This window comes from Trachemys scripta, chromosome 9, assembly GCF_013100865.1.
Source record: "Trachemys scripta elegans isolate TJP31775 chromosome 9, CAS_Tse_1.0, whole genome shotgun sequence".
NCBI lineage: Eukaryota > Metazoa > Chordata > Testudines > Emydidae > Trachemys > Trachemys scripta.
Window position 1 is genome coordinate 32,653 of NC_048306.1, and position 14,866 is coordinate 47,518.

General features: G+C 43.3%; 2 protein-coding genes across 6 annotated transcripts in view; both read right to left on the reverse strand.

Annotated features, from left to right (window-relative positions):
* GCNA (germ cell nuclear acidic peptidase) overlaps positions 1-6,814 on the reverse strand; it is a 38,377-nt gene extending 31,563 nt beyond the window's left edge. The window contains exons 1-3 of one of the 4 annotated variants that reach the window (XM_034782368.1): positions 6,753-6,814; positions 6,160-6,323; positions 2,269-2,323 (exon numbers count right to left, since the gene is read on the reverse strand). In XM_034782368.1, the coding sequence (XP_034638259.1) occupies positions 2,269-2,323; positions 6,160-6,268 (164 nt within the window). In that variant the 5' untranslated portion in view covers positions 6,269-6,323; positions 6,753-6,814. Of the gene's footprint in view, positions 1-2,268; positions 2,324-6,159; positions 6,324-6,588 lie in introns of those variants that run through there. The other 3 variants (XM_034782367.1, XM_034782366.1, XM_034782369.1) reach the window with 3 other exon arrangements.
* Positions 6,815-6,996: 182 nt separating this feature from the next.
* The window catches only part of OGT (O-linked N-acetylglucosamine (GlcNAc) transferase), a 51,544-nt gene continuing 43,674 nt past the window's right edge, over positions 6,997-14,866 (reverse strand). The window contains exons 19-22 of one of the 2 annotated variants that reach the window (XM_034781704.1): positions 13,423-13,575; positions 12,310-12,562; positions 11,124-11,247; positions 6,997-9,402 (exon numbers count right to left, since the gene is read on the reverse strand). In XM_034781704.1, the coding sequence (XP_034637595.1) occupies positions 9,228-9,402; positions 11,124-11,247; positions 12,310-12,562; positions 13,423-13,575 (705 nt within the window). In that variant the 3' untranslated portion in view covers positions 6,997-9,227. The remainder of the gene's footprint in view (positions 9,403-11,123; positions 11,248-12,309; positions 12,563-13,422; positions 13,576-14,866) is intronic. The other variant, XM_034781705.1, reaches the window with a different exon arrangement.

Consider the following 14,866-nt stretch of genomic DNA (forward strand, 5'->3'; position numbering starts at 1 on the left):
AGGCATCTCTGCTCACTTTGGCTAAACAGAAATGTGTCCCTTTGCAAAATCAAACACTGACAAATAAGAGAGCACGACACTGTATGATTTCTAGAGCTGATATAGGGCAATTTGTTCAGCAGAGCGATGTAAGCTTCGTTATGATTGCATCATCCATGACTTCTAGGAACAACATGATGCAATTCATATCATGTATGATGCAATACCAACTTCAGATTGCATCATTCATTGTTTTGCCTAAAAAGCAAGTACTGTCCAAACCCAATCATGGATTTATTCACAGATCCAGTCAAAGATGTATTTTAGTCATTTCTGGTTTAAATTGAGATCCCTTCCCTTTATAGCTCACTTATCCTCCGCCATTCCCAAGTCAAGGGTCGTATATACTGACCCAATAGCATATCTTGAAAACTAGAGCCAATCAACAATTTTAAGCATCATTTTCGTTCTCAGTAATCCAGAATTAGTCAAGTTTGACTACATTTATTTCAGAAGCATTTTGGCTGTAGAGCAGTGTATTCTGCAATTTTTTTCTCCTTTCAATCAGCTCCAATCAGTTATTTACATTTCAAATGGATTAAGAACTCCAACTGCTTATTTCTGAAGCTATAGAAAGAGAAAATGTTTCAAAGAAGATTTCAATATGGTTTAAGGGAAAATTTAATGTCACTCTCAGAAACCCTGCCAACATATGATAAGCTAAAAATTCAACCTGCTGCACACAAGAAGTCATAAGAAAGAACCAGGACCTCTTTGGGGAACAGTGGTCTCTATACCATCTTCTCCTAAACAGTAGGATGAGACATCCCCCAACCAGACAGCGCAATAGTCCAGGGTCCTCTGAGACAAATTAAAAAAAAAAAAAATAAAACCTCAACTAGAACCAGCAGTTAACCCAGTGGCATCCGCAAGCAAAACTCATCTTCCACAGTAACATCAGCTTCTGGCAAATGCTTGAGCAAACAGATAAGCCTTATTATACATCCTGACGGTTAACATAACCAGGCTATTATGGAACAAGGATGGGGAGAATAGGTTCAAAAGCCAAGTACTTCTTTTTGAGAAAAAGAGTAGAGCATTCTCTAAGCAAGGGAGGTCCTGCTTGAATGCCTCTGCTGATCATAACTATGGCAGTATGACATACAAAATGGTAAATGACTGCCTAGGAAGGAGTAATGCAGAAAGTGATCGGGTGGGTCACAGTGGACCATACGCTAAATATGAGTCAACAGTGAAACACTGTTGCAAAAAAACAAAAAACCCCAAAACCCCACACATCATTCTGGGATGTATTAGCAGGACTGTTGTAAGTAAAACACAAGAAGTAATTCTTCTGCTCTACTCCACGCTGATTAGGGCTCAACTTGAAGACTGTGTCCAATTCTGGGTGCCACATTTCAGGAAAGATGTGGACAAATTGGAGAATGTCCAGAGAAGAGCAACAAAAATGATTAAAGGTCTAGAAAACATAACCTATGAGGGAAGATTGAAAAATTGGGTTTGTTTAGTCTGGAAAAGAGAAGACTGAGAGGGGACATGATAACAGTTTTCAAGTACATAAAAGGTTGTTACAAGGAGGAGGGAGAAAAATTGTTGTTCTTAACCTATGAGAATACGACAAGAAGCAATGGGCTTAAATTGCAGCAAGGGAGGTTTAGGTTGGTCATTAGGAAAATCTTCCTAACTGTCAGGGTGGTTAAGCACTGGAATAATTTGCCTAGGGAGGTGGTGAAATCTCCATCATTGGAGATTTTTAAGAGCAGGCTAGACAAACATCTGTCAGGGATGGTCTAGATAATACTTAGTCCTGCCATGAGTGCAGGGGACTGGACTAGATGACCTCTCAAAGTCCATTACAGTCCTATGATTCTATGACATGGAAAGCGGCTCTCTCTCAAATAGGCAGCCCTTTACAGGTCAAAACCAACACCTTAAATCAGAGTATTTGGACTGAAATTCAGCCTGCTAGGTCTCATCTGTGCCCCAGTCTCTCACAAACATTGGATTTGGCATTCAAAGCCACTAGCTATTGTGTTCTGTATGTAAAAAACAAAACACAAATTCTTAGATTTAGGAAAAGGGATACAGAAGCTCTTCCAAACAGAAAAACAAGATCTTAAAGAAAAAATAAGAACAAGATAAAAATCTGTATAAAAGCAAGACAACTTATCTGCAGACAACTTTATCATCACATAGTAAAGACAATAAAATACAACTTTTGAACAGATGAGAGACCAGCCTTTTAATCTCTTATCAAAGTTTTCTCACCTGTCATCCTTCGTGCGCCAGCATTCTGCAGTCACTTTCTTTTTGGTCTTTATAACTGGAAACCGAAAACAGAACAGATCATCTTTCCAGATAGGATTGCACAAGGAGGGAAGCCTCAACAAGGTTAAAGTCAGGAGTTAATTATTTGTTTAACTGTAGTGCCTGGGAGACCTAGTCATAGGCAGGACCCCATCGTGCTAGGCACTGTACAAACACAGAAAAGGGAAATCCCAGTTTAGAGAGGATATACTATCTAATCAGTCACTAATCTTCCACTCAGTAGCCACTTCCAACAGGATGGATTGATTTAAATCAAAGCAATTTAAATCAGCAAGCAAGAAACATTATTTAAATCAATTTTAATCTTGTTTTGCATTTGTACTTTTTAGTTATTTTCCTAAGGAAAGGCTGATTCTCATTAGTCGATTGCCAATAAAATATGTCAATTTGCAGCTAAAAATAGCCTTAATACATCATTCTGTTTCACTCTGTAGTTGCTTAACACTTCTGCCTTTGCTACATCATGAACAATTTTACCATCTCCATCTAGAACACTGTTAGGATTCCTTTCCTTCCTGATATATTTAAACTCTTTAACACAGTCAGCCATGGATTTTCCTCCCAATTTCTTTGGGTTCCCATATCAAGTTTCTGCACTTCATAAATTCTCATTTATATTGATTGCTATCTACTGCACCTATTCCCCATTTGTAATATAGGTTTTTTAAGCACAGTGCTGGCAGTGCCAAGGTCAGTTTATAGAACCTAGAAGAAGGTTTTGTAGCTGAGGAAGACTGTTTAAGGGTCTGCATGAACCCCTGCCTGGTACCTCAAGCAGTTCAGCTGATTTCACCCAAAGAGATTCCCAACAGGAGGAAGGCCTGGAGTCTAAGGTGATATTCCCTAAGGGTTTACAGTGTGTAAGCCCAGTAATCATCATATCTGTCTGGGGGGTGCACTTCTCCCAGACTGCAGAGACAGTGGAATGGGCAACCTGAAAAAAAACCAAACAAAACAAAATACCTTATCCCAGGGCAGCAGGCACACTGTTTGAAGCCTTTTAGAGAGAGAGAGTGTGTGTGTGTAGGGGGGTGGGGGGGGTTTATTGACTGGTACACACCAAACAAGGGTAAGATTACCATAAGTCTATACTGGGGGGGGGGGGGAATGGAAATAACTAGAACTAGATACACTAAAGAATTACTCTATGACAGAATCAGACAGCTCTGAATTTCCTTGAAGCTGCAGTCTTTGGCAGATGACTTGAATTCCATGAGTGGAAATATGTAGATGTTCCCCATAATGTGTGTTCTCTTCCCTTTATCTCTGTGTCACTTACTTAGGCCCTGATCCTGCAGACAGTTACATAACATCAGTATGCTATATAAGTGAGTAGTCACATTAAATTTGATTGGACTACTCATGTAGCAATACTAGGAACTTCGACTGCAAACTTCCAAAGTAGACTCCTGTCATTATTATGTCTGCAAAGTACATTGCACGTTTTGGTGGCTCTGTTTGAATAAAACAAACTACACCTCTACCTCGATATAACGCTGTCCTCGGGAGCCAAAAAAATCTTACTGCGTTATAGGTGAAACCATGTTATATTGAACTTACTTTGATTCACAGCAGTGCGCAGCCCCGCCCCCCTGGAGCACTGCTTTACCGCGTTATATCCGAATTCGTGTTATATCGGGTCGCGTCATATCGAGGTAGAGGAGTATTAAAAACTGTTAAGGATGCTCAACTGAATATTGCACCATAATAGTGCCAGTAAATCTTTAGTTAAGTCCTCAGCCATCCTTTGCAATCTATAACCATTCTATTAATTTCAGATTTTTATACTGTCCCATCACAGAGTATGGGGTGGTCTCATTTCGCTTAACCGTGATTTTGCCTCTCCACATTACTTCACCCACCCCAAACATACTTCTACCCTCCACCTCCACTTAGTAAGTGCAACTTTTAACTGACTACATGAAGTAGATAGAAACTGATGTTTTCTAATTGTTCAGAATATTGAATTAGCATGGTGTTGCATTAGAAGGCACAGCTTTTTAGTAGATGTTAGTGTTGTGTTTGATAGAGGGAATTTAAGAGGAAATAATTTGTTGTAGTGAGTCATTTAGGTTTGTAACACTGTTATTTAGGAGCTGCAAGTGCAGCAAGGTGTTTTGATGTACACAGTTGGAATGGAAATGTGCAGAGGTTGCCCTGATATAAAAGTCATTTTTCTACAGTACCTCTCCCACTACACTATTTAGAATAAAATGCTATACAGTAGAACCTCAGTGTTACAAACACCAGCGTTACAAACTGATCAGTCAACCACACACCTCATTTGGAACTGCAAGTATGCAATCAGGGAGCAGAGGAGACACACACACAAAAAAAAAGGCAAATACAGTATAGTGTTAAATGTAAACTACTAAAAAAAATAAAAGGAAAGCAGCACTTTACTGCATAGCAAAGTTCATAGGATATCTCCATATATTATTATTATTAATATTACTATCTCCTAGAACTGGAAGGGACCCTGAAAGACCATCAATTTCAGCCCCCTGCCTTCACTAGCAGGACCAAGTACTGATTTTGCCCCAGATCCCTAAGTGGCCCCCTCAAGGACTGAACTCAGAACCCTGGGTTTAGCAGGCCAATGCTCAAACCACTGAGCTATCCCTCCCCCCTTTAAGTCAATGTTTAGTTGTAAACATCTGAAAGAACTATAACACTTTATTCATAGTTACGAATAACCTCCATTCCCGAGATGTTCTTAACTTGGAGGTTCTTCTGTACTTGCATGACATGTGCTTATTGTATGGCATAGGATGTCAGTTATACAATTAAGACACATTGATCTTTTTTGGTGTGTATAATACAATTGCTTACTGTTAAATTTGTCATTGGAAAATTGAATGTTAATAGTCATGTAGATTTTTGTTTGGAAACCATGAACTTTAAAAGGTATTCTATTTTTATATAGGTTTAAGTAAAGGCACCTAGACAGACCTTCCCAAAACCCTTAGAAAATGTGGCACCTTAAAGACTAACAGATTTATTTGGACATAAGCTTTCATGGCTAAAAAAAACCTCACTTCTTCAGATGAACGAAAGCTTATGCACAAATAAATCTGTTAGTCTTTAAGGTGCCACCGTACTCCTTGTTGTTTTTGTGGATACAGACTAACACGGCTACCCCCTGATACTTAGAAAATGTGTACACTGCTATGGCAAACTACAAATAAAACGTAGGTATGTTTTATTTTGCTTCTTTACAAAAAGGCCTAAAAAGTTTTACTGTGTTATGCATGTGTTTTAAACATGCCTTCAGATTTTCTCCTTCAGACATAATTTACATCACTACCTGACATACAGTTATGTACAGCTTCTAAAATCTTCCCTCAGTCCAACTCTCTAATTGAATCATTTATTGTGTACAGAGCTGGTGTCTGCAGGATAAATCCACACAACAAAATACGAACACTACAGCATTAATCAAGTATCAGAGGGGTGGCCGTGTCAGTCTGAAACTGTAAAAAGTAACAGAGGGTCCTGTGGCACCTTTAAGACTAACAGAAGTATTGGGAGCATAAGCTTTCGTGGGTAAGAACCTCACTTCTTCAGATGCACTTCTTAAAGGTGCCACAGGACCCTCTGTTGCTTTTTACAGCATTAATGGTTTGGACTCACAATCAATCCCAGATCTTCTCCCACCTTTCAGGCTGCCCTCCCCCATGTTCCAGCTGTCACTCATGAGTTTCCTCTCCAACACACACTCGTCCCTCCCACCCCAACACCGAATCTCTTGCCCTCACTTCCTTCACAACTGCATCAGCCCCTCGCAAATTGGCAAGGTATGGGAAACATTAATCCTGCAAATTCACCTACTTTGCCCAGTCCCGTGGGGGGGGGTTCCTTGTCCCCAAACAGGTGTTGCCTTGTCTGTCATCCTCGGTGTCGGAGGACAAGAGCAGCAGTCTCTGTACAGAGGCCCCATCAGGACCAAGGTTGGAAACCGGAGGGATGCTGACCAAGGGTCTGGGGGCTCCCAGCTGAAAGGGGAAAACAGAGAATGACCTAGGCCTAAAGCGAGCCCAGCTGCTTCTCATGCCCGCACGGGGCCCGGCTCCGGCTCCCACTACTCCCGCAGGAGGGCCTGGCTCACGCCCGCGTCCCTGCCCTTCCCCCGCGATTTCCCGGCAGGGCCCGTCTCCGGCTCCCTCCCCCTCCGACTCCCCAGCTTCCCGCCCAGCGGGCCGGGCTCGGCTCGCGCCCGCGCCGTTCCTCCACAGCTCTTCACCCCCACAATTCCCTCACCCGGACGCGCTGCCTGGGCCCGCGCGCCATCCTCGCGTGGAATCCGCCGCTGCTACGTTCAAACCTCCCGCCCGCCCCTCTTCAGCGCAGCGCCACCACGTCCGGGGCGGTACTTAACCCTGCCGCTCTGGTCGCGCATGCGCCAGGGGAAGCCCGAACTGCACCTCGAATCGCAGCGGCCCTCGCCCGCGCCCCGAAGAGCCCAGTGGGCGCAGCTGCTGCGACCCCGCCCCCGCCCGGAACCTGGCGCCAGTCCGGAGCCGGAACCGCCCCCCAGCGCCAGCTCCCAGGGACCGTGGCCGCCCTCCCCCAGCCACTGAGCGCGCGCGCCCAGCGCATCTTCCCGCGCGGAGACCCGCTCCCGCCGGCGCCAGAGATTGTAACAAAAACACGTTGTTTGCAGTGCTCTTTATTTGTAGTCATAAGATGTCTTTTTATTAGGCAGTTAGCTGGAAACAAAAGCCTGTTACAATAAGCAAAGCAGCAGTGAAAGCAGCAACGTCCCACGCCAGGAACAAAGCTCAACGGGCACCCCCAGCAAGTCTCACCTATGCAGAGCACGCCACCCGTGAAAGTTAAGTGGGCAGTAGCCCACGAAAGCTTACGCTCTAATAAAGTTGTTAGTCTCTAAGGTGCCACCAGTACTCCAGTTCTTTTTTTAGTTCAGCTTTGTTTCAGGGGTAGTAACTTGCAGCAGCAATTCTTAAGGTGCTACCATCTTTTCATTTTTACGGGTTTAAACTAGGTAGTTTCAATTGTCCAAAGCTATAAGGCTGGGCTTTTAAAGAATAAAATTTATAAATGTGCATGCTGGTTATGGACAAGGGGTGTAGCCATGGTTGGCCGAGGCTGTCTTTTAGTGGAGCAACTTTCTGTTAGTGAAAGTGATAAGCTTACATAGCACTCCTCTTCATGGGGAACCAGAGTATCAACACAGCAACAAAACCGGCCCTAGTACAGGCTAGCCACAGGTTCTTCAGTGCTATGTCAACATACCCTCTAATCTCAAAAGTTTCTCTCTCTCACCCCCAGAAGTTGGTCCAATAAAAGGTATTACCTCGCCAACCTTGTCATTTCTGGTTAGAAAATGACACGTAAGATTTCTTGTTCAGGTATTAGCAGGTGGTAAGACTCTACCAGAAAACTAGGCATCCTACACTCAGCATTCAGCACCTAAAGGTACATTCAAAAGCATCAACTGAGACAGATAAAAGGTGCATCAAAAGCAGCACTTTGAACACAGTTCTCTGTTGCTGCACTAGAAGACAAATTGTTACCTGTTACTGAATAGATGTGTGTAGCACACTTAGCAAGACTGACATTGATTAGTTTTAAACTGCAGTCCATGACCCTCCGCACAGATTTAAGAACAAAATTACTTACGGTAATTCATGCTTGTTCAATACAAAACTCAGCCTCAGAGTTTACATACAGCCCATGGCCTCCAAGTTACCACATATCAGTGAGATAATGACACCCCCACATTAAGAAAAAAGCCTTTCTGGGTGGTCCTTAAATACTGCAATAATTAATTATATATATAACTGCCCACTTGAGAGCTTTTCAGAGTTGGAATACTTTTTTTTTTTATAAACATTAATATACTTGATGCAGATGTTTAGTAGATGAAAATCTATACTTACCTGGGATTTCATTTCTGCTGAAATGAATAGAACTATTTAAAAGCCAAGCTATGGAAAGGAAGGTAAAAGGCCAGCAGCCCAGAACATTGTTTTGACAGCAGCACAGAAGGGGTAGTAAAGGCGAAACGCTGGTCAAATGGGTCAAACTGGGCAAACCAGATCTTTATTTTAAAAAAAGTCCTTGCTACAGTACATAGGACTGTGCCTCTGTACATAATTAACAATCATTCCTGAAGGATTTGTATTTGGCACCAGTTTGTTTATTTCAAAACAGTTCAGGGGCATTAATTTTAAACCAATTTTGTTTTTCAACAGAATAGGAGCTGTCATCATGAAGCCAATTAGCTGAGATACAGGAGAATAATTTTTTTTTTTTTTTTTAAACCAAGCACTGAGTTCTCATCTAAATCAACACAGTACAGAAAGTTCCAAAACAGAGGTCAAACATTAAAAGGCTGATATAGGCTCAAGTGGTTTATAAAACCTGTAAAAAGACTACACCAGCAAATATGCCCTTTCAATCTGCACAGTTAAGAAGTTAATGCAGGGAGCAACACTCACTAGTTGGAAATCATGTCATGGAAGAATCGCACATATACCAACAGGAACACCTGAAATCAAACATTAAAAAGCTCCAATTCCCAATCCACATAAGAGGAGAGAAATTCATAGGAAGATTGAATCAATCCATGAAATCACAATTGGATGGACAGTTCACACTTTCCCCATCAAGCACCAGGCCTTGCAAACATACAGTACATGTGCACAACCCAATCTTTTTCAAACTCCTTATGGAATAGAAAGTTCCCAATCTCTACAGCCTCTCCCTATTATGCACAAAGTATGTCTGTCTGTGCTCTTAAATCACCATCATGTATCACTTCAGTCACAGAGTACCAGGCAGATTAAGTAGAAATGCACTGTCTTTAGCTCCCATCTCCTCTGCAGAGGAGTTTGAGAGGCTCAATTCTGGGAGAGTTGTGTCAGCAGAGTCCTTCATGCAGATTCACTGGTCTCTATTGGCTTAACCATATGGTCTGGTTTGTTGCCAGCAGCGTAGTGATCCCACATCTGAAGGTAAAGCCGCTCCAGTTCCATTGTGTACTGTTTGGTGTTGAACAAAGGACTTGATATTCTCTGCTTCCAGACTTTACTACGAATTTTCTTCAGGCTACACAAAGAGTTAACAGCAAGCAGTCAGATGAGAAGTAGACACAGGAACAAACGCTTATTATGATCTATTACCTCAACTAACCCAGAACTCTCAACACACCATTGCTTCAGCAAATCCCTTTATTGTCATCCCCCTACCCAAAATCCATGTTGTTGCTCCTTCCCCAATGTGGAACAGTTAACTTCACAGAAACTCAACTTTTTCATTGTAGGTGAAAATGCTATGGACATTTGTGTTAGTACTGCTACATGCTAATTAACCAGACCCACCAACCCTTTGATACAGCCCCATCGGATGGAATTTCCCCAACTGCAAGTGCCCCTTTATTTCAGTCTAAGTTTTTCTTTCTGAAAGGAAAGTGAAAATGCATTTTGTTTGAGTTTACTTTCTGCAGAAGGTTCAATATGTCAGCATTCCTATCTCCCTTCCAGCAGCTGCACAAAGTAAACAGTAATCTCCAGACAGAAGGTTCTTTATTACTTTGTAGCTCCACAGGGAATCAGAAAAGGGGAAAACATGAAAAAATGACCATGTCTAATTTCAATAGATTTGGTCAATCCTTAACACTCAGGCCATTAACAATGACTATGTGGATACACTACCAAGAAGCAGAGTGATCAGGAGCAGTGATTACAAGGTTAGGATTAAGTAAGGTCTGAGTTCTAATTCCAGCTCTGCCAATGTCTCAGTGTGATATCCTGCACATGATGTTCAATCTCAGTCTCTAGATCTGTAAAGTTACAATTACTTCATAGGGAATACGTTGAGGGTTCCTCAATCCTGGGAGGGCTAGTCAATGATTGTGTAGTAGTGATCTGAACATGCAAAGAGCCAAGTATTTTTAGGGAGGACAAGTGCATACTTTGGGCATTTCATGATACTCACCCATCTGAACATGCCACGCCCCATTCTAGTATAGTTCCCTCCCACATCTGCCTTCCTAGCTCCTATTATGGCTATTTAAAGAGCTTAACCCTCCCTGAGAAGGCAGCCTGTCTCTCACACCCCGCCCACTCTCTTCAGCATGGAGCCCTGGGTCTGTGCAAGAATCCCCCCCCACACACACTTTGCTTCCAACCCTGGCCTCTATTGAAGGCATATATTGCTCCCTTCTGCTGCTTCGCGGTATTAGAATACTAGATCCAAGAGAGTAGTTTTTCACCCCAGATGGGACTTAGGTATATCTCGATATACCTATCTCATAGAACTGGAAGGGACCTTGAAAGGTCATGGACTCCAGTCCCCTGCCTTTACTAGCAGGACCAGTTTGTGCCCCAGATCCCTAAATGGCCCCCTAAAGGATTGAACCCACAATCTCTGGTTTAGAAAGCCAATGCCCTATCCATTAGGCCACTGGGGCCCTTCCCCCCAACAGAGTAGGGAGGAGGAGAGGAGGTAATTCCCTCAGGACACATTGCAGATATGAATTCTAGCCCAATTCCTCATTCCAATGAGCACAGACCTTACTTCCTCATCAGCAAAGCAGTTTAGTGGCTACTTCAAAACCCTGGAGGTCAGTCAGCTCCCAAGGTAACAAACAGCGGGTAACTTCATCAGTCAAAGTAAGTTCAACAAAACTAAAGTAATGACATGCCTCACTGCTTAGAGCCGTTTATATTTATGTTTATTCCATTTTGCTTCCTAACACTCACTATCCCCAATAATGGTGCCTTAATGTTCTAGATCTTCATTTCATCCTCCGAACTAGATGTACTTACTATTCTAGATCAGTTCCCAGTTTAACAGCAATATCTTCATATTCTTGTCTACTCTTAGCAATAAGTTCAAGACAACCAAGGCAAGTAAGCTGGGAGGCAGCAACCCGTGATGCAAGAGTTTCCCCTGTAAAAAGAGAAAAAGTGATAACCAATACTCCTTGATGCTTTACAATTTACTTAATTTTTTTCTCCTGCCTGAGAAAATACATAAGGGGAGGTTGCTACACTGATTATCTGTTCTGGAAAGCCTGCCCACTAGCTAGAACTGGGATGCACTTAATTTTTTTACTATCTATGACAAACGTGGGCAAACTACGGCCCGTGAGCTCCCGGCTGGGGAGGCTAACCCCCGGCCCCTCCTCTGCAGCCAGGCTGCCAGCGCTCTGGACGGCAGGGTTGCACGCTTTGGCCGGGCGGCGCGACAGCATGACTGGCTTTGGCCGGGCAGCCAGACATGCTGCTCTGAGCGGCATGGTAAGGGGGCGGGGGCTGGGGGGTTGGCTAAGGGGTGGGGGGGTCCCAGGGGCAGTCAGGGGACAGGGAGCAGGATGCAGTTGAATGGGGTGGAGATTCTGGGGGGGGGCGGTCATGGTTGGATAAGCATGAGAGTCCCGGTGGGCTTGTCATGGGGCAGGGATGTGGATAGGGGTCAGAGCAGTCAGGGGGCTGGGAGCAGGGGGGTTGGATAAGCATGAGAGTCCCGGTGGGCTTGTCATGGGGCAGGGATGTGGATAGGGGTCAGAGCAGTCAGGGGGCTGGGAGCAGGGGGGTTGAATAGGCATGGGGTCCCGGGGGCCTGTCAAGGGGCGGGGGTGTGGATAGGGGTCAGAGCAGTCAGGGGGCTGGGAGCACGGGGGTTGGATAAGGGGTGGGGTCTCGGGGGCGGTTAGGGGACAAAGAGCGGGGGGGGGGGGATGGATGGGTGGGTGGAGAGTCTGAAGGGGACGGTGGCCAGGCTGTTTGAGGTTGGCACAGCCCTCCGAACCCAGCCCTCCATACAGTTTTGCAGCCTCAATGTATCCTTCGGGCCAAAAAGTTTCCCCACCCCTGATCTATGAACTCTTCATACTAGATAGTTACATATACAAGATAAAAATAAAAACAAGAAGGATTGAAGGTCTATAACAATTACATTCAATATGAATTGTCACCACGTGGCTACAATCTTGTTTCCCTGAGACATTACCTGGCATAGTAACCATGGGAGTTCCAGCCCAGAGTACATCCATCCCAGTAGTGTGCCCATTACAAAGTGGAGTATCTAGACAAACATCAGCCAACTGGCCCCTCCGCACATGTTCCTCTTTGGGGGCAACAGGAGAGAAGATGATTCGGTTCTGGGGAAGGCCCATGTTCTGTGCATATTGTTGAATATTGGGTTCTCCTACAGCTGGGAAACGCAACAGCCACAATACGCTATTTGGAACTCGCTTCAGAATCTACAAACAAACCAGGAAGAAAATAAAGGGTGAGTGTGTAAAAAACCATTCAGAAGCATCACCCTCCTGGATAGATCAGAACAAGCTAATAGTGGCAGGAAATAATAGAAATGTATGACTGGAAGGGACATAGATAGGTCATTTAACAACCTTTTATGTACTTGAAGACTTAGGTCCCCTCTCAGTATTATATTCTCCAGATTGAAAAGATTGGGTTTGTTTAATCTTGCTTTGTAGGTCATGTTTTCTAGACCTTTATCTTTTTTGTTGCTCTCCCTCTTGACTTCCCTACATCTTTCCCCAACTGTGGTACCAGAATTAGTAAAGTTTGACTACATTTATTTCAGAAGCATTTTGGCTGTAGAGCAGTGTAATCATCAAGTGATCCATTCCCTGTCACTCTGACCTGAAGTGAGATGTTCAGCCTCTGTACCCATCTAATGGTTGACTTGTCAGGGAAGAGCACAGATAATGGTGCAAATAAGTGCCAGTTGTAGTGGTGTAAATTGGACAGTACTGAACTGCTTATTACACATTGACTATGAAAAAGCTGTCAGAAGGGTAACAATTTTCACTCAACTCCCAACTCGGATCCGATTTATAATGAGACCCAAAGAAATTCCAAATCCCATTATTATCCAATCCCTTATTCCGGAGAGTATTGTAAGGATTCAAAAAGGTCCATGCCAAATAAATATTCTCAACCAACCAGGCAAGGAAACTGAAATCTTTCCCTGACCTGAATAGGGGCAATTTAAGTTAAAGATCTGTTGCTCATTTTAAAACCATTCCTGTAAACAAGACAGCAGTCAAATTATGGAGATCTGATCTGAGACTTAGTAGCAAACATAACTACTCACGTTAGCCCACATTTGTAAAGTGGAAGGGTCAATCTTATATAGCTGGTTAAAGTTACAGTACACAACAGCATCCTCTGGTAACCCATACTGAGAGCGGGTGGTAACAATGATGGTACGTGGAACCTCTTCTCCAGTTGCTGCCTTGTTGTTAATCTAGGAAGAATATAAGAAACTTCAACTATACAGCTAATTTAGAGCACTGAAACTCAGACCACAGGGTACCTAATGAAATAATCCAGTCAAGTGTTTAATAGCATGAATACTTACCTGAAGAGCGGATTCAAGTTATGTCAAATATGAGGAAAAGGAAGGTTACTCACTCGTAACCAAAATACTTTGAGAGGATAGCTGCACGTTCACACACTTGGAATGTATTCATGGTGCAACTTGGATTAGTGGAACCTTCTAGGAACAAAACCTACTGGAGAACTTGCACACTTCCTGGCCTTCCCCTCGCAGCTCTAAATATCTGGTGGACAAAGCTATAAAGGAGGCATGGCATGCTGAGTGTCTCAGTTTCTTCCAACACCGCCTCCTCCTACCGTCTCAAGTTGAAAGTACGACTGAGAAAGAAGGAAAGTGCGCAGAGGTCATCTTAAAAGAATGTTAATTATAGGTGAGTATATTTCATTTCTTCATGTGGCCTCAGCACATTCCCACGCTCGTGTGTTTGACAAGTAGTACTCCTACCTCCATACAGTGGGATAAAGAGGTTCAGTTAAACAGAAAAGGTAATACTGCCTGAAATTGTGCATCTGCTTTAGATGGCACAAACTAATATATTTTGTGAAAATATGAAGAGAGCATTAAGTGGCAGCTCTATGAATTAGATATATTGCCATATTAATAGAGGAAGCTTCCATGGCCTCATTTAGTCAAGTCCAATTGGAACACTTCTGGGTGAAGAACAGGTATGTTCATAACACTCTTCAATACAGTAGTCCTACTTTTAAGAGTTCATAAAATTGTAGTATATCTTCTGAAAGGAAGGAGTATGATGAATTCACATTGCTATCTTGCAAAGTTTGAACATTCAGATCCAGAGTGGAAGGATGGTCTAGCAGTTAGAGCACTTGCCTCAGACTTGGGAGACCCAAGTTCAATTCCTTGCTCTGTTAAAGACTTCCTGTGTGACCTGGGCAAGCCACTTAGCTCCTCTTTACTCCAGAGGGGGATGTAAGAATAACTACATTAAAGACTGAAGAGCTAAGATACTACAGTGATTGGGGCCATATAAAAAACAAAAGAGGGAGACAGAGACAGCATCTATATCTGGACAGCTGACAAGTAAAGGAGACTGTTCCCTCAGCAGTGGACACAGTAGCTGATCCAGACAAGAGACTTCTGATGGTTCCCTTTGCGGCTGCCTTTCTTCAGCCCTTTTAAATACAGGGTAATACCTTAGAGAAGGCTAATATGACCTCATGCCATATTAGGAAGGTGG